This window comes from Conger conger, chromosome 3 (assembly GCF_963514075.1).
Source record: "Conger conger chromosome 3, fConCon1.1, whole genome shotgun sequence".
Classification (NCBI taxonomy): Eukaryota; Metazoa; Chordata; class Actinopteri; order Anguilliformes; family Congridae; genus Conger; species Conger conger.
The window spans coordinates 13,846,426-13,866,336 of NC_083762.1; the positions used below are offsets into that span (position 1 = coordinate 13,846,426).

The 19,911-nt window shown below is 42.6% G+C and overlaps 1 protein-coding gene across 1 annotated transcript in view; it reads right to left on the minus strand.

Moving 5' to 3' along the window:
• Positions 1 to 19,911, minus strand: part of LOC133124716 (leucine-rich repeat and calponin homology domain-containing protein 2-like) — a 50,598-nt gene that overhangs the window by 18,726 nt on the left and 11,961 nt on the right. The window contains exons 2-7 of the mRNA XM_061236144.1: positions 7,674 to 7,818; positions 7,044 to 7,170; positions 6,534 to 6,639; positions 5,399 to 5,535; positions 5,010 to 5,140; positions 848 to 935 (exon numbers count right to left, since the gene is read on the minus strand). Of these exons, the coding sequence (XP_061092128.1) occupies positions 848 to 935; positions 5,010 to 5,140; positions 5,399 to 5,535; positions 6,534 to 6,639; positions 7,044 to 7,170; positions 7,674 to 7,818 (734 nt within the window). The remainder of the gene's footprint in view (positions 1 to 847; positions 936 to 5,009; positions 5,141 to 5,398; positions 5,536 to 6,533; positions 6,640 to 7,043; positions 7,171 to 7,673; positions 7,819 to 19,911) is intronic.

The following is a 19,911-nucleotide window of genomic DNA, read 5'->3' on the forward strand; positions in this document are numbered from 1 at the left end:
ATGCTGTAAAAACTAACCAATTGTAAATACATTTTTTGATCACTGAAATTGGTTAATCTAGGTCTTGGGTATCAAAAGATGTCAACATATTGTAGCAAATCCAATTAGAAATATAAAATAAATTACAAAACTGAACTGAAGTGGATGGCGAAGCCCACAGCACAACTATAATGACAACAACAGTGACATACAATATCGTTGGGATCACTTCCGGAGCAATTTTTTTTTCCAGCTTCATGAACAGGGTGTCACATTCAAAATGGCAGATAACATAGCCGAGAGACTATTTACCGAAGCTTATCGTTCAGCAGTGCGGATGCTCACGTTGTTATAGTGATAGCTATAGTCATAGTTATCTGGACAGGGCTTTCCTCTGGATTTCACAGCCCTTTGGCAGCAAGCTGACGAGGATGGTGTTTGGCTTTCTTTCATTTCTTTTCACAGACCACTGTTCACTGCATATGATAACGTGGAGCAGTATATACACAGACTACTGTTCACTGCATATGATAACGTGGAGCAGTATATACACAGACCTCTATTCACTGCATATGATAACGTGGAGCAGTATATACACAGACCTCTGTTCACTGCATATGATAATATTGAGCAGTATATACACAGACCACTGTTCACTGCATATGATAACGTGGAGCAGTATATACACAGACCTCTGCTCACTGCATATGATAACATTGGCAGTATATACACAGACCACTGTTCACTGCATATAATATTGGCAGTATATACACAGACCACTGTTCACTGCATATGATAATATTGGCAGTATATACACGGACCACTGTTCACTGCATATGATAATGTGGAGCAGTATGAGGCTACAGACCTCTGTTGTCGACAATCTCTTATCCCCATTGTCACTCCCGATTCCTGAGTCTGGTCCGTGGTTCTTACTGGGGTAAAAATCCTCCATACTGGAGAAGACAGGGCAGACACAGGAAGCAATAAACATTACAATACATTACAATGTGGATACTATGACATACAGATCACCACTGAAACAAAATATGTGGTTGTACAATGTTAAGTCCTACCATAATGGAAATAAAGTATGTAAAACTGGATACAGGATACAGGTCTGAGACCGGTGAAAACGTATCATGACGGGGTCACCCCCCCCCGGTACACACAAAACAGCAAAGGTATCTGAGAGGCATGTTCATGTCTACCTAGACAGTGATTTGTACTGAGCCACACTATTGGAGGACATTTGCAGCTTTCTGTTTAACTGTTAACTAATAACGGTTATCTATTATTTCGGAGTTAGATACGCAAGGTAACATTTAATTAATCCTGTTCCAGGAGTGCACCATGACACTACACACATTTCCTTCACCGCTCAGATACCTCTGCTGTTTGATACATCAGAGGGGGGATGAAAAGTATTCATCTGTGTCAGACGTGTACTCTGACTCAGGTGATTCTTACAGTTGGTGACTCCAACGTGAAAAGTGTTCATCTGTGTCAGACCTGTATTCTGACTCAGATGATTCTTACAGTTGGCCACACAAGACTTGGCACTTCACTATCACACCTTACCATTAGATGTCGTGCATAACTGCTATTTTGATAAGGAAGCCTCGATTCCAGGCACATAGAAGAACAATAACCTTGGGAAGCAGCTGTAAAAATCAGATTAGGAGATCATCAGATCTGATAATAAATGTTTGAGAATTCTGCGTGAGCCCAGCTCAAGGACAACTGAATGCAGCTACTCCCTGCCCGAATGTCTGATTATATCACTTTCCTACATTACATTAATGGCATTTGGCAGACACTCTTATCCAGCGCAACATACAGTCGATTAGACTAAGCAGGAGACAATCCTCCCCTAGAGCAATAAAGGGTTAAGGACCCAACGGCTGTGTGGATCTTATTGTGGCTACACTTTCAGGCTACACCTTTCCCTCCCTAACTCACCACAATGATTAGCTTTATGTATGCCATAGACTGTAATGGCACTTATGTAGTTGTATAGATGTTGTTTTTTGTATTAGTTCTTGTATTGTTGTACTCGGGGTATTCTAGTTGCCAACTATGGTATGCTAGTTTGGAAGTTGATGTATTCTTCAAGGGTTCCGATTATATCTATATGGTTACACTAGGGCTCAGAACTGTACTGTCCTCTCATGTCCTCTTCACAATTGTACTTGTGTTTGATCTGCACTTCCTTGTACATCGCTCTGGATAAGAGCGTCTGCTAAATGCCATGTAATGTAATTTAATGTAATGTAATGTAATGTACACCGGGGATCAAACCACCGACCTTGCGTGTCTCAGTCACATACCTTGACCACTACGCTACAGGCTGTTAAGTACTGTAGATCATTGTTTTTGAATGTAGTTCCCATAATTGTTTGGTTACCCTTGTATTTTATGGCCAGGTGGTTGTGATAAAGAGTTTTGTAATGCATTGTTCATATCAAGTGAAGTGTATTTCTCCAGTCCAATTCCTACAAAGAATGATTTGCTTCTTGGCCAAGATCAAAATACAAAGGCAGCTTATGATATCACTTTGCCCTTTGAGCTTATGGAGTTTCTTGGAAAAGCTAGTTCTTGGAAAAGTTGTTTAATCTCATACCTGTTCATAATCCGCCCATTTCATGCCCTTTCATTTCTTTTGTTAATGCAGCACTTCAGTATAAATACTAAAAACACCACACCCTGTGTAATCCTTCTCTCAGGCAGGGAGCGCCACACATTGTTTGGATGAAAATGTTATCCATTTTAATCTTCTAAGAAGATGGCAGGTATTTCACTGCATTTGTGCATTGAACCTTTTCTTTCATGTATACTGTATGAACAAGATAGAACTAGTGTTCTCTGTGAGATTTCACAGCTTTTGGGTCTGCTCCTCAGAATTCCTTCATATTCCTTCCTTAAAACCAAAGCTCCAGACACTAAATAATTATTGAGAAATAAATCATCAATCATCCAAAATGGCCACCTTTTATTGAAGCATAATTTTCAGATCTCCGGGAAAAATATGGATACAAATCTCGCATTTTCTGAAAGATTACAAGAACGACCAAATTATTATGTAAAACAAAACAATGGTTATAAATGTATACTTATGATGCATCATCAACAAAAGAAAATCAAGTGGGCATATTTCAGCCTCATTCTTTCATCATTTTTTTGAGATACATATACAGCTAATTTGTGGAAATTGATATGACACTTATATTATGCCATGTTAAACAAGAAATATTGAGTTTTATACCGTAATGGCTACTTGAATTAAATATAATCTTTAACCACCAGAATTTGTTGTTAATGCCCAAAAACTAAAACAAATAGCTTTTTAATGTATAATTGTCTTTAAGGTATGAATGATTGAATATCGTATGGCTTGTAGTTGTGAAATGTCGCCCCCTTTGCCTGTGTCGAAAGAGGGCATTGCACCAAGATATGGTCCATTATCAGGATTAAGAATAAATAGATTTTAACCATATATTCCATAAAGAAGACGACCTAGCGCACTGTACATATTAACATTATATCATTATATGATTACTTTGTGAATGTGCTGTAAGGAATAACCCTAAAGATTTTTTGTTGATATAATTTTCATAAATACAGTACTACATTCACATTAGAGAAAATAAATACTACTTTTGTGTTCTTTAGTTATATAGTAACTGCTACACTATAAATTAACTCCCAGAACTGAAATAGCACTGTATAAACCATGGGTTTTCCACATACAGTGTTTGGTGTCTTTAGATAGCTAATGATGTGGGAAATAGTTTGGTGTCATTGGTGGTGTAGTACACTGGTTGCTGAATAAAGATCTTGTAGGAATAAACCACAGGTAATGCAAGTTACCTGTGAGTCAGCATCCAGCTGTAATACAAAGGTTAACCAGGCTTGTTGGACATACAGAGATAACATCAGCAGGACCATTGTTACCGCCATCTTGTGACTCTTTATTTGATGATTTGTTGTTTTCCTGTAAACCCTGGGTATATAGAGGGGAATGGTTCGAGGAGACTCGCTAATATGATCTCCTGCGCACTATTTGCATATAGCCATTCATATTACAACTTGTAATTCTTGTAACAGATTGTCATTCTATTTCTGCAATGCACATTGTTTAATAAATTGTATTAATTTGAACCTGCATCCTCTTGACTTACACCACTGCACACTTAGCAGTTTAGAGTCCTAACACACATAGACAACCTAGGATACCTGCACCCCGTAGTCACTCGCCTATACACCAGTGCCGTCACAAGATACATACTAAGTGTATCATTGTAGGCTATATATGCCACACGTACGTCCGCGTCTATACAAATAGATAGCGATCTTATAGAGCCACACTATTGGCGGACATTTGCAGTTCCTTTTGTTGAACTGTTAGAACAGAGGAGCAGTTGAACTTATCTTTTGGAGTCAGATAAACGAGAACAAAATTAAATTAACCCTGTTCCAGTAGCATTGGTCAGACTACACGCGTTTCCTTCACCTCTCGGATACTTCCGCCTTTTGGTGTATTTGGGGGGTTATCTTACACTCCTATTAAACTATGCACGATGCCATGAATAAAATTCTGTTGTATTTATTTTAATACACAAAGTCTGCCGGAACATGATACACATGTATCTACAAACCATACAAACACATATAGAAACTGTACATGCGGTCCATACAGACAGACCTGCGGTACATACAGACAGACATGCGTGCTGCATACAGACAGACATGTGGTCCATACAGACAGACATGCGTGCTGCATACAGACAGACATGCGGTCCATACAGACAGACATGCGTGCTGCATACAGACAGACATGCGGTCCATACAGACAGACATGCATGCTGCATACAGACAGACATGCGGTCCATACAGACAGACATGCGTGCTGCATACAGAGAGACATGCGGTACATACAGACAGACATGCGTGCTGCATACAGACAGACATGCGGTACATACACAGACATGCGTGCTGCATACAGACAGACATAAATAATGAGAGATTACCTATCTGTCAAAGGCTGTGGGAGGCTTCGCTTGCTGAGAGACGGGAGGTCCAGGGAGTCTGGTTTCTTGTCTGTTCTGCAAGCTTTCATATTCAAATACTTGAATATATGCACCTTTCCTTTTAGGCAGACCTAAAAAATTAATAAAATCCAAACAAACAAACAGATAAATAAATGAATTACAATAGCCCAATCATCAGACATACAGTACTGTGCAAAAGTCTTAGGCACCTGTATATACCCACATTAGTAGGGGGGCTTACAGGCTGTGTTCATGTACTGGACTTTTTCCACAGCACCTGTAGTATGAGTTAACTTCCTCTAGGTGGTAGTGTTGTATCACTTTAGAGAACAGGCACACCGATAGAATCACAAGGCACAGGCACAGACCTGCGCCGGGGGGGACTTCATGGGGTTGTTGTCCAGGATGATGAGCTGCAGCTGCCTCATTTTGCGGTAGACGGGCGGGATCTCGGAGATCTTGTTGCAGGAGAAGTCCAGTCTGATAAGGGGCAGGCTAGCCAGCTCTGGAGAAGAGGTTCCAGGGGTAGAGAGGCTAACTTTTAGCTGTGTTTTTTCCCCCAACACAAAAACACACAGCCCGTTTGTTCCAAGTTTCCCCAGAACCCTTTCCAAAACTAACAAAGAAAATGTTGTGCAGACCAGGGTGAAAAGGGTAATTGTTTTGAACTCAAATACTTTTCTGCACTTCACCAAGCTTGTGTGGTCTATTGGAATCTATGAAATACTCTCTCAGTGCAAACCCCGCTTTCTGGTCCTCTCGGTTGGCTCAATTGCACCAGGCAAGGTCAATCAAGCACAGAAATGTATTTGCATTCAAAACAATTTGATATTTCACCCAGGTCTGATGTTCAGATCACTATTTAGTCGTTATTAAAAGGTATAATAGATAATTTCAGACGTTCAAGAAAGGAATTGCACCAACAAACATGCTCAAACCACAACACTGTTTATCCCACCCCTTCTCTGTGAACGTGGTGACATTGAAACGCCATTGGCTGTGGCACTTAGAACCCATTTTCAACCAGTGAGCTTGAATTATTGTACAGCTATACATTCCTTTGGTACAGAGTGCGTGCCGGCCCATCAACTGTATATTTTGAAACCCGAATTTAAGGACTATAAACACAGGCAGAGGGTAAGTCAACATGTAAGTATGCCTTTTTCAATGATAGGAAGGGATTTAAAAATGGTCTTCTTTGTAAACCATAGAAACGTACATGTAGAGAAAGGAGGGGGTCTGTGAGTGCTAGGAGGAGAGGCCCAGGAGGAGAGAGCCCGTAGTGGTTAAGGTAAATGACTGGAACCCGCAAGGTCGCTGGTTCGATTACCGGTGTAGCCACAATAAGATCAGCACAGCTGTTGGGCCCTCGAGCAAGGCCCTTAACTCTACATTGTCTCCTGCTTAGTCTAAAGAATCAACTGTAAGTGGCTCTGGATATGTAATGTAATGGCTAGGAGGAGAGGGACAGGAGGTCTGGGCGGGGCAGGGAGGCACACTCACCTTCAGGCAGAGCCTGCAGACAGTTCCTCCTGGTGTTCAGCTCCCTTAAAGCGTGGAGCCTCCCCATCTCAGGGGGCAGCACCTGGATCTCATTGCAGCTTATATCCTGAGGAGGGAATGCTTGTCATGTAGCGCCGAACGCGCAAACACACTCACGCCACACGTACACACACGCGCACAAACACACGCTGCCATACACATAATGTACATGTGTACCTGGCACTGAACACGCAAACCCATGCCCACGTGCACGAACACATGCCACCGTGTTCATAAATACTCAAGAATACAAGTACATTTACATTTTGATTCGAGTCATTTAGCTCGCTTTTAATCCAATCCAAAGCGATTTACAAGTACATACGTTCCTCAACAAGAGAAATAAATAAAATACAAATAGCAAAACACGCATGTAGAGCAGCGATAACCAAAAACAATGGTATAAATGCACAGGAAAGGCATACATACCGACACACTCAGCCATACACACCAAACAAATAGTTTACTCACTAATTCCATGAGGTCTCTACATTTTCCGATTTCTTCAGGAACAGAGATTAGCTTGTTGTTGCTCACAACTAGCACTTTCAACGGAAGATCAAACAAGTATTTTGGCAGCATTGAGAGGAGGTTCCGACTGAAAACCAGAAACAGAAACAAATGTCAAAAGCCACTCAGAAGACACCAGGCCGATAAGGCCATTTTCAGTAGTTTCAATTCAAATAGTAGCAGCACCCCCTTTTTGAATTGATATTTATTCATTGAAATCCTAGCATCTAAAAGCTATCATATAATTACAGTGATAATCATTTTGAGTTTGAAAAATGACATCATTTAAAGAAAGCATTCATACTGTGTATGCCAGAACAGAGCAGGAAGAGGGAGTGAACCAGAAAGCTATACTACACAAGGGTTCCTCTTTAACTGATATAACATATTAAATATCTATTCAACATGTACTGCGATTGCACTGTATCTCAGACCTGGATTGTTTGGGTTGGATTGGAAACCTACAGAATAGTAGATCCCCAGGAACAGGGTTGGTGCTTTGTTAGGGTTAGAGTAAGATCCTACAGGACAGCAGATCTCCAGGAACAGGGTTGGTTACCACTGCTCTCAGAGATAAGAGAGTTTACGCACCTGATGTTCAGGTACGTGAGCATCTGCAGGTTGATGACGGCCTCTGGGACAGCCCTGATGCAGTTGTGGTACAGGTTGAGCGATTCCAGAGGTGCAAACAGGCAGACCTCTGGAGGAATCTCCGTCAGCCTGTTCTTTGATAGATCTAAGACAAGAAAGGGCAAAAGAAATGTTTTAATTGAAGATAATCGCTCCCCACAAACTCCCTTTGTAGAACTCAAAACACATAAGAACACGCATTCTCCAACAGAGCTGCATGTTTACAGTTTTCAGCTGCTAGACTACTGACAAGCCAATGTATCAAACCGAATGTGCAGAGATTAAAGACAGATGATGACAAGAACTGAAGATATAAGAATGATAAAAGATCTTATAATACACTACCTTAAAGAACTGCACCAAGACTTCATCTTTATTGAAAAACCAAAACAGCCTAGATAGCTCCTTGTTTGAAACACTAGTAGTGCTCTATTTGAATGGTAATATTGATATTGTGTTACTTTCACTTTGCACTTCATGAAAATTCCTTCCGTAAAGGGCATCGTAGTTACTATTTAATCATTATTTAATGAATAGTAGTATTTTACATCGCCAAAAGGTTTTACTCTATAACTTCGCGCATAATCTAAACATTATCTACTGGTTGTGCTCCTAATTTCATGAAAGAGGAGCAGCAGGCAAATCAATCCCTAACAGCATTTGCATACAGAGGAGCTGAACAAAGTGAGCATGCTGTCCTTCAAGTGTGGCACACAATTCAAAGTCTTTGACCTTACACGATTTATGACAGCCGCATAACGATTGCGACCAGTCGATAGCGGTAGTTCATTAGGCACTGAGCCAGTATTTATAGAGTGGTGCATACAGCTGCTGTTGGTGGCATTGTACAGGTTCATCGTCACTGTGAGAGCGTGCAGAACCCTTTTTTGTGATCAGATTTTGATTATTGATATACACTCAGTGACCACTCTATTAAGTTGACCTGTAACCAGCATGTTAATGCAAGTATCTAATCAGCAAATCATGTGGCAGCAACTAACATAACCAGATTTTACAACAGTGCATGTAGAAGAGCATCTCTGAACACACAACATGTTGAAACTTTAAGTGGATCGGCTAAGTTTAATTAATAAGTATAATAATAACTGAGCATATGTCTTAGACAAAATAGATCTCTCAACAAACAATAGCTATATTAATAAATAGTTAAATAAACGAAACACAGCTGAATAACAAGATCGTTTCCGTACAGTTTGTTGTCCTCACAAAGGTCAGTGTGTGATTTAATTTATAAAAAGCCGGAAAAACGGCAAGCTGCCAGAGATGGGTGATGTAATGCTCTGCCGTTGCCATGGACGCAGGCATGCAGGGACTCCGAATAACCCACAGGCCATGAATGCTGCTCTTCCACTTCCTGTTCCTCTTCCTGTACCCCTTCCTCAGCCAAATCCCCGCCTGGAATCTGAGCGTGACCTTCCTGAAATCTGTAATTAGAATGCTTCTGTGGTACACACCGCCAAGGATCTGTATGAGAAAGGAGGTCTCGCAGTCTTTACCTTTGACCTTTGCTGCAACGCGGGCTTGACAGAGCTGTGTACAAGTTGGCAAGGGGCAGCATAGGCTATTTCAAGGGCACCTGACCTGCTGTTCATAAGAATAAGTGCCAATGCCAATAATAAGTGAATTGGGGTTATTGGGTGGCTCAACCAGCTAAAACACTGGTTTTCAGTGTAGTGATGGGCCAATGGTCTGCAATCTAATCCTGGCCATGTTAGCATGCCGCGCTAGCAGCACCACAGGGATTTGTCTGTAGGGGGAAACGATCTAGTTTATACGATCTATAGAAGAACACTATCTACTGAAAGGGTTTTTTGTCTGGTAAAGTGGATCTTTGTAAGTTTTCACACTTGACACCTATGATAGAGGGTTCCACAAAGACCTAAAAAGGATTCCCCTATGGAATCAAGCCAAAGAACCCTTTTTTCTAAGACTGAAGGTAGGGGAGTACAGGTCAAAGAACACAGGACTAAGTCCTCCAGACCTGTGGTCTACCTGTGTAGTCTATGGGCGTATGAAGCTCTCTCATCCACCGCAGAGACTGGAAATAGACAGGCCCTGACGAAAAAGGCCGGGGAACACCACTGCCATTTTCAATTCCGGGAAAAACAGACAGAGAAGTTAAAATGTCTGTCTAAAAAATAGTCAGCATTTCAGGAGAATGTTCAGGAGAATGATAACATCAGTATCACAGCTCTGCACAGGAGACAGTGGATAACGAATGCAAACTGATACTGCCACCACGACTGCATTCATGGTGATTATGGTGAATTTGAGGCTAAACCCTTCTGCGTGTTCTTTGCTGTATCCAGTAACACACAATGCACCTCTCATGTGGTCTCATGCTCATCCGTGACTGAGCATCAGTGTGGATGCAGGGAGTAGGGGGTGGGTAGGTGGTTTGGAAGAAAATTGACCCAGTGCCATAACCAGGCTCATCCTCCATTATGCGAGCAGACTGGAAGGGGGGCAGACCCAGCCCAGGGAGGGGCGTCTCTGATTGGACAGGCCACGAGGCTTGCAGCTCATTGGTGGAAGAGGTCTAACATGCTGACCTTAATGCGATCTGGCAGGTTGGGGTTTCAGCGCCGCTCACCGAGACAAGCAACACTGCCTGGCAACTGCCTCTGTCTGAGCTGCAATGGAAGGAACACACCCCTTCCAACTATGCACCATTTCAGCAAGCCATATAAAACAGTGGAAGAGCACGGCCCCTGCTGGTGCATCTAGCCATATAAAACAGTGGAAGAACTCAACCCCTACTGGTGCATCTAGCCATTTAAAAAAGTGAAAGAACTCATCCCCTCCTGGTACATCTAGCCATATAAAACAGATATAGAACTCATCCCCTCTGGGGCATCTAGCCATATAAAACAGAGGAAGATCACATCCCCTCTTGGAGCGTCTAGCCATATAAAACAGATATAGAGCTCATCCCCTCCTGGTGCATCTAGCCATATAAAACAGAGAAAGATCAGATCCCCTCCTTTTACATATAGCCATATAAAACAGTGTTTTCCTAAGCACAGAAAATTGGCCACTGTGCAGCACACAGCAGCAGCTGCAAGGCTATACGCTATTCCGTATTTTACCCTCTATGGTTGGTAGGTGTGAGAAGGGTAATGATAAGAGGGGGAAAACACACACCCAGAACTGTAACGAGGTACAGACTGACGGTGAGCAGTCATGAAAAGAAGTAAATAGTCGCAAGCTCTGTTATGCTAAGGTGTGAAACGTGTGAAAGCTCCCCTGCTAAGGTTTCCACACGACATTTCCCCGCACACTGCGGTTCGGCAATTCCCAACAGTTTATCCATTCACTTCGGCCACTGCTGGACTTTGCTGGACATTTGTGGGAGACCTCTTGCGCGTATCAGGGAGCTGATGCCAAACTTTGGGGGATTCGTGGAGCTTCCAGGAGGGGTGGGGACCCCTGAAATAGACAGGGTTCCCCTGAGGAGACACGGTGGTGGCTTTTGGACCCCTTTCCTCAGAGAGTGTGTGCACTCCTCCTGGGTGAAGGGCAGGTCGTACCTGAATCCCACGCACACATTAGGCCACAGAGTTATTAGCACAGGGGAGGACGTGTTTACACAGCTGGGTGTTAGGGAACCTTTATTAACCTCTCCAAACACAGGGAGGTTTACAGTTCATCAGAAGTTTAATTAGCAGTCCACTGTCTGCCTGAGTGTGTGTGTGTGTGTGTGTGTTTGTGCGTGTGTATATATGTGTTTGAGTACATGGCTGTGTATGTGTTACTGCCTGACCAATTTCTGCACCTCAACCAAAGATGGCAGACAGCATTTCATCAGTGAGTGTGATGGCATCATTCTGATCCATTCATCTGCTGGCAGTTAATTAACATACAGTGGTGTGAAAAAGTGTTTGTCCCCTTCCTGATTTCTTATTTTTTTGCATGTTTGTCACACTTAAATGTTTCAGATCATCAAACAAATTTAAATATTATTCAAAGACAACACAAGTAAACACAAAATGCAGTTTTTAAATGAAGGTTTTAAGGGAGCAAAAAAATCCAAACCTACATGGCCCTGTGTGAAAAAGTGATTGCCCCCCCTGTTAAAACATAACTTAACTGTGGTTTATCAAACCTGAGTTCAATTTCTCTAGCCACACCCAGGCCTGATTACTGCCACACCTGTTCTCAATCAAGAAATCACTTAAATAGGACCTGCCTGACAAAGTGAAGTAGACCAAATGATCCTCAAAAGCTAGAAATCATGCCGAGATCTAAAGAAATTCAGGAACAAATGAGAAAGAAAGTAATTGAGATCTATCAGTCTGGAAAAGGTCATAAAGCCATTTCTAAAGCTTTGGGACTCCAGCGAACCACAGTGAGAGCCATTATCCACAAATGGCGAAGACATGGAACAGTGGTGAACCTTCCCAGGAGTGGCCGGCCGACCAAAATTACCCCAAGAGCACAGCGACGACTCATCCAAGAGGTCACAAAAGACCCCATCCAACATCCAAAGAACTGCAGGCCTCACTTGCCTCAGTTAAGGTCAGTGTTCATGACTCCACCATAAGAAAGAGACTGGGCAAAAATGGCCTGCATGGTAGAGTTCCAAGACGAAAACCACTACTGAACAAAAAGAACATTAAGGCTCTTCTCAATTTTACCAGAAAACATCTTGATGATCCCCAAGACTTTTGGGGAAATACTCTGTGGTCTGATGAGACAAAAGTTGAACTTTTTGGAAGGTGCGTGTCCCATTACATCTGGCGTAAAAGTAACACCGCATTTCAGAAAAAGAACATCATACCAACAGTAAAATATGGTGGTGGTAGTGGTAATGGTCTGGGGCTGTTTTGCTGCTTCAGGACCTGGAAGACTTGCTGTGATAATTAGAACCATGAATTCTGCTGTCTACCAAAAAATCCTGAAGGAGAATGTCCGGCCATCTGTTTGTGACCTCAAGCTGAAACAAGCAGGACAATGATCCAAAACACACCAGCAAGTCCACCTCTGAATGGCTGAAGAAAAACAAAATGAAGACTTTGGAGTGGCCTAGTCAAAGCCTGAATCCTATTGAGATGCTGTGGTATGACCTTAAAAAGGCGGTTCATGCTCGAAAACCCTCCAATGTTGCTGAATTACAACAATTCTGCAAATATGAGTGGGCCAAAATTCCTCCACAGCGCTGTAAGAGACTCATTGCAAGTTATCGCAAACGCTTGATTGCAGTTGTTGCTGCTAAGGGTGGCCCAACCAGTTATTAGGTTTAGGGGGCAATCACTTTTTCACACAAGGCCATGTAGGTTTGGATTTTTTTTTCTCTCTTAATAATAAAAACCTTCATTTAAAAACTGCATTTTGTGTTTACTTGTGTTGTCTTTTTTCTCTCTCTTAATAATAAAAACCTTCATTTAAAAACTGCATTTTGTGTTTACTTGTGTTGTCTTTGACTAATATTTAAATTTGTTTGATGAAACATTTAAGTGTGACAAACATGCAAAAAAATAAGAAATCAGGAAGGGGGCAAACACTTTTTCACGCCACTGTAGTTCAAATACTGGAGAAGCAGTGTTGTTAGATCATTTGAGCTGCTGTGTGAAGTCAAGCCATATGTAAGACTAATTCTTCTAAGATTTGCTTTGCATTATGAGCTCAGTAAATGTCCACAAATCAAATCTGAAGAGCATGAAAAAAGATCTGTGATTTCCAGCCAATATTGTTTGAGCACACAAAAGCTGTGTCTATGCTATTGCTGCACCCTGTGTAACCCGTTTCATTCTGCCAACTTCAGACAGCATCTTTAAACGCCTAAAAGCCTGTGTTTACACAGCAACAGAGAGCTTATTCCGGAAAAGATAAGAAGGTTTCTTTGAGTAAGTTGGTTACACAACAAACAAACCACAAATCACTGTAAAGTGAGAGTTCCCAGAAAAAGAGAGTTACTGTGGCAGTACACACTCTTTCCAGGTGAATATCCCAGCATGCAAAGCAGCTTATTCAACACAGTATACTGCCATTTTATGCAATACTTGAGAATGATATTATCCATGTACATGACAGGAGGTGTTCAGTTTAAGATCCAAGTTATTTTGAGATACCAAAATATGTAACTTCACAAAAAATCACTAAACAACTGTAATTGGGCAATTCAAAATTCAAAATAATCCATACTTTTGAGATTAACCAGAATCTGAATGCGATACAGCATTATGCTTTTGTGCATTTAAATATCCACTGTGACTTAAATAGCCTGTAGCCTGTATAACTACTAGGTGAAGCAATGCAAGTTAAGTGCTTGCTCAAGGGTGCACCATAAGGAATTGCAACCCACAACCCTCCAGTTACCAGCTCAGTTCCCTGAATAACAAATCGCACTGCTGGCTGCCCAAATGAAGTGCTTGTGTAAGTGTTTATATATGCTAAGTATTAAATTTGCATTTATATTTCTATTCAATATAATAAGTTCCCAACTGCACTTAATTTCAACAACAGGGATGCATTGTACAAAATGGCAGAAATATGCATACATACTCGCTTTTTAACAACACATGCAACCCCACACACACACTCACACAAGCACATGCACACGCGCAAACACACACACACACCATACAACTGACACACTTCCCCTTTCTCTGGTGGAAAGGGCTTTTCACAGGAGCTGAAACTTCATAGTGTCTGACAAACCGCTCCACTCACCAGAGAGAACAGAACAGTCACATAAACTGGGATGTGAAAGGAAAACTGAGTACACAGCAGTTTACAGAGGACCTATTTCACCCTAAGCACAAACTACAGCGCTGTCAAAATGTGCTGCTCAGGCTGAAACTCTAGGGCACCACTGCAGCATGCTCAACAGGGAGTTTAATCCGCAGGTTTAGACCCCCAGCCCATAGAACTGCATTACAACTGGAACATCTATCTACATCTGTGAATTAAGGATTAGCTGTTCCAGTTGTCATGCAGTTCTGTGGTCTGGGAGTTTAAACTCCAGCTAAGCACAAACTGACACATTGACCCTACAAGTGTTAGCTGCAAAACCCAGATAATCTTGTGGTTGCCTTTTTATTTAAAATTATTTAGTCTCTGATAAGGTGTTGGTAGTAGCTATGCTACGGCCTGTAGCGTAGTGGTTAAGGTAAACAACTGGGACACCCAAGGTTGGTGGTTCTAATCCCAGTGTAGCCACAATAAGATCCGCACAGCCGTTGGGCCCTTGAGCAAGGCCCTTAACCCTGCATTGCTCCAGGGGGGGATTGTCTCCTGCTTAGTCTAAACAACTGTATGTCGCTCTGGATAAGAGCGTCTGCCAAATGCCAATAATGTAATGTAATGTAATGTACTGTACTCATTTATTCACTTTGTACTAGTGTAGGAAAGCAGAGTAAAAATTTTGTCAGGTCCAGAGAGTAGTGCTTTTGACATCAAGGTGCTGTGCTACCCAGTCTAACTGACAGTTACTGTAATCACACTGTATTGAATGCAGTGTAGTCAGTTAAAGAACAATTATTTTAATAGGCAACTGGAAGTTGCTATGAAAGTAGGGGCATAAGGCTGGTTTTAAAGCAGATTTCTCCATCCTGGACCTGGCGTATGACAGTGACCACCACATCCCTTCAAAATGCGCCATAAATCAGCTTCTTAAAACAGCCAGTTCATCTGGTTTACTTTCTTCTAATTACAACAAACGATATTCTAATCACCGGATCTTCATTAGCCCCATAACTCCAGCAGCCCCTGTAGCCTGATGAGTCCTGAGAGATTACAGAGCAATTTTGAGTTCAGATGGTTGTAAATGAATAAAGCCACACCTCAGCCTTCACTTCACCAACCAGTATTATCACCTTTTACAAAACTAACCTTCCCATGAGATATTCAAGTTGTTAACCAAAGAAATTACATGTAAGTAACAGTGCACTGGGGGAAGGAGGGGTCCGTCGAGTGGCAGGTGCTACCGTCCTGGTTTATCGGGGGCCTTCTGTTTGTCGCAACTGTGCAATCAACTGTAGCACCAAGCCTGTCCCCATGCCTGACAGAGCCACCCATTGGTGTTCCTGCCATCCCTCTACATGACCAGCGTCATCTCGGCTTAGACTTAATCAATTTGGATTGGACATTTATGCACTATAATTAATCTGTTTACATTTACAACCACTTTTACAACAAACCGGAGTCAATCAGCGGCAGATGGGTTACCCCACTGAGTCAGGTTCTGCTCAAGGTTTCTTCCTGTTAGACAGGGAGTATAGCCTTGCACTGTTGCCCTAGGTGTACTCTTGGGGGCCGGTTTTCTGCAAAGCTGATTTGTGACAAAGCCCCTGTGTTAAAATCGCTATACAAATGATTGATTGAATTGAAATTGATTGATTGCAAGTCCCAAATGAATGTCCAAATCAGCTGGTGGACTGCAGAGTACAACCTCTGACCTGGTCTCACAGTCAATAACCCTTTCTACTCCTCAAACTTGCTTCATGAAGTTCACCCTACATTCCTGGGGCACCGCTTACATCCCTACTGATGGTTCCAAGATGCAAAACAGATCAAAGTTTTCCTGTGTCAAAGGTTGTAGAGAACACTGCCCAATCAGGGACAGAACAGCACATGAATTTTCCACCTCTAGTGAGTTTTCCATAACTTCATGTGAAATGAGAGCTTTGAGAGCTGGTGGTTGCTCTTACACAGTTATCCTCAAGGATGGAGCTGGTGACAATGGATGCTGGGAAGGAACAGTACACACAATACAATCCAGAGAAAACTTGAACACGTAAACAATATGGTTGAAAGTAAAAACCTACTTCATAATATGATTTCCCCAGGTCATATCAAGAAATAAGAAAAAGTGCATGGGGAAAAGGCATGTACAATACCGACGAGACTGACTACATGCTCATTACTCTTATCCTCCATTTCATAAGGTGTGAAATGGCAGAGCAGAAGAGGGGATACATCAGAGGGTTCACGGAGGTTCACGGAGGTTCAGCTGCGCGCCAGAAGGGTCCGGCTCTGGGGCCCCTGGGGCCCGTCATCCCATCATGCTTTGTAGAGGAGTTGGTTTCGGGATCCCCCCCCCCCCACCCAAGACAGGATTCTCACTTAGAGACCCCTGCCTCTGAGCAGATGGCCAGCAGGTCTGACACTGACACGTCCCGCGGGACAGAGCTGCAAATGGGCCGAGACCCGGCCTCCATTAGGCAGAGGGGAGGGGGAGGGGCGGAGGAGACCCAGATCATTCTCAGGGTCAGCGAAACACAACAGTGCACCCCTCCTGCCCACACCTGGTGATGCTGTCTGAATGGGATTCATATTGCTTGCATCTTACGCTAAAATGTTAAAGGCAGACATATTCAGCATGTCTGAGCAAATAGCAAAGAACTCAGGACCAATGAAATGATATTATAGCTAGAAATGAGCACAGCACAAATCTTCAATGTAATTTCAGAAATTAAAACCGGTTTGTCATTGAACATCCTTTGAAGAATATTAGCTCTGTCTGTGATATCCCATCCCATTAACATTGTATTTAAGAGAGCGGAGAGAACTCCGCATGGAGAAGGAATGAGCTAACGAGCCAATTCTCTGACTCTGACAAACAGAGGGAATGCCTCGCGCCAGTGTAGAGCACTAACAATCCTGTGACATTGTCAGGACTGCAAGTCCCTGCTTGTGAAGCAGCTTGCTTCTCTCAGGCATGCAAAGAATGACCTTACCGTGCAGGTCTATCTCATAAATCATATATAACGATGGATTTAGGATTCGTGTGGCTTTGTGTACAATAACTGCAATACGTAAAACAGAGATGGGTAAAGCCAGTGGAGAAACAGGTCCAGCTGAATGATGAAAAATGTATTTGAGATGCAGTTGTGAAGAGGGGAGATGGCAGTACATACATTTATGCAGTGTACTCCCTGTCTGCTGTGAAATCCACATAGCCAGTGCATGTCCCTGCATACTATAATAACACACGGATGAACCTCCCATAGCAAATTAGATTACAGGGACCCGGCAGTTGAACATGACACATCCTGGCAGACTGAATCAGGCTTCTGCTACAGATGACCCCATAAACATTGCCTCCAGGGCCAAAATCAAATCTGTGGCTGCAGACGCACTGCTAAAATACCCCGGTAAACACTAACAGCCTGATCTGTTCCCACTGAGGGCCCGGAGCAGGAGGAATTTCAATGGTGGATCTGTCCGGCCGGAGTGTGGAGAATGCGCTGCTCTGAAAACATCCTTACCGCAGGAATCGAGAGAACAGGCTGTCCCTGAGCCTGACAGAAGCAGTCCTTGTGTTGATGCTTCTACTGAAATGAATCAACAGTCATACAGCCACAGTAAACAAGCTTATACACTTGTGAATATACTGCAGCATTTCACTCTGCAGCCATGCAAAAAGTCTAACACACGGTAATTACCCCGCATGACATAAACTGGCTGAATAAGTGGCAATATCACTGCTGACCTGGGTCAAATGCGTAAATGTTTCGGATTCAAATACGTTTCTACGTTTTACTTGCCTGGTGCACTGAATCCTATGAAACACTCTTAAAAAGTACAAACCCCGCCTTCTGGTCCTCTTGGTTGGCTCAATTGCACCAGGCAAGATCAATCGAGCACAGAAAAGTATTTCAATCCAAAATAATGAAGTATTTCACCCAGGTTTCAAAGCAATCACCCTCTACATTTCAAGTCTTCCTATGATAAACCCTCCCCATATATGTGAACAGGTCTGATAAGCTCAGCGGTCGACTAATCAAGGGGCTTTCCGTCCCAGCTTTAGCGAAAGGGACACAGACAAGCACACCAGACCTGGGTGAAATACGTAATTACATTTCTACGCTTTTCTGAGCCTGTCTGGTGTATTGGAACCTATTACATACTCTCAAAAAGTGCCAACTTGGTTGGCTCAGTTGCACCAGGCAAAATCAATCGACCACAGAAATGTATTTGCATCCAAGACATTTACGTATTTGACCCAGGTCTGAAGCACACATGCAAATTATGCAGGACAAAAGGGTTACCCTGCTGGGCTGCATGGATCATCAAAAACAGATGTCACTCCGTCTTGTTGTTACTGCCACCGACCCACACACCTCCCTAGGACCTCCCTTCTGTACCTGCTCTAATTGGACCTCTGGGATCCAGTCTGGCAGAAGCTCACTGTTATATCACAGACAGGGCTTGCATTAAAACCAGTGGCTTCCAATATGCGTGACACTAAAACACTGTAATGTAACATACGCACTGCCCAGCAGTAATCTTAGGATCTTGATTACAGCAATTATCCAGAAATGAAACTAATTATCCCTAAGCATGATGTACAAATGCATCTCTTTCTAAAGTATAGAACCATATGGTTTAAATTCCACCCCCATAAGTCTGAAAGCAAACCAAATCAAATCCAAAAGCTGTTGTTTACTGAGAAATCAGCATTGAAATATGATTTCATTAACAGCCTGCCTTGTGGGTCAATACTACTAGTCATTGGTCCTTGTTCTTAAAATGGCATGTAAGCAACTCTATTGAATTTATGTAACCAATGACTGATGGCAAAGGCATCCAATAACAACTCATCATTACTCCTTCCTAAGTTCAGACCAGACCTTCGTCAAATGCCTAGTGAAACCAAGCCAACCAACCTTTTTTATTATTTAGAGAAACATTACACAAGCTCAGTAAAGCCTATAAAGGTATCTGAATCCAGAACAACTGCGTATTTGACCCAGATCTGCAACCGCACTGAGTACAGTCATGTGTGCACACGGCAGCAAACACACACACTGTAACTGGGAGTCTGTGCCACATTTCCGTCATTTCTTGCAATGGCAGCGCTTTCTTTCAGACAAGCAGCAGACCGGACTAGAACCCGTGGAATACGGAATGCTCCAGTTCCACTTCTGCACACCACAAAGACACAGAGACCAATCCCTGTCTGCTTGAGAGAGAGAGAGAGAGAGAGAGAGAGAGAGACGTCAGCCATTCTGAAAGGAGCCTCTATCCCAGACAGGTTTTGCCCCCCCTCCCCCCTCCCCCTCAGACGACCATGCTCAGTCTGTGTTCAGGCCCCCGGTGGTAGCATGTGCCTGGATGGAGGATGAGGCTGAATATTCAGTTATTCAAATGATTTAGCCATACTACCACAAATCAGTTACAACTGGCCAGTATTTGCTACATTAAAGGGAGATTTTTGTGTTAAAACATTGTT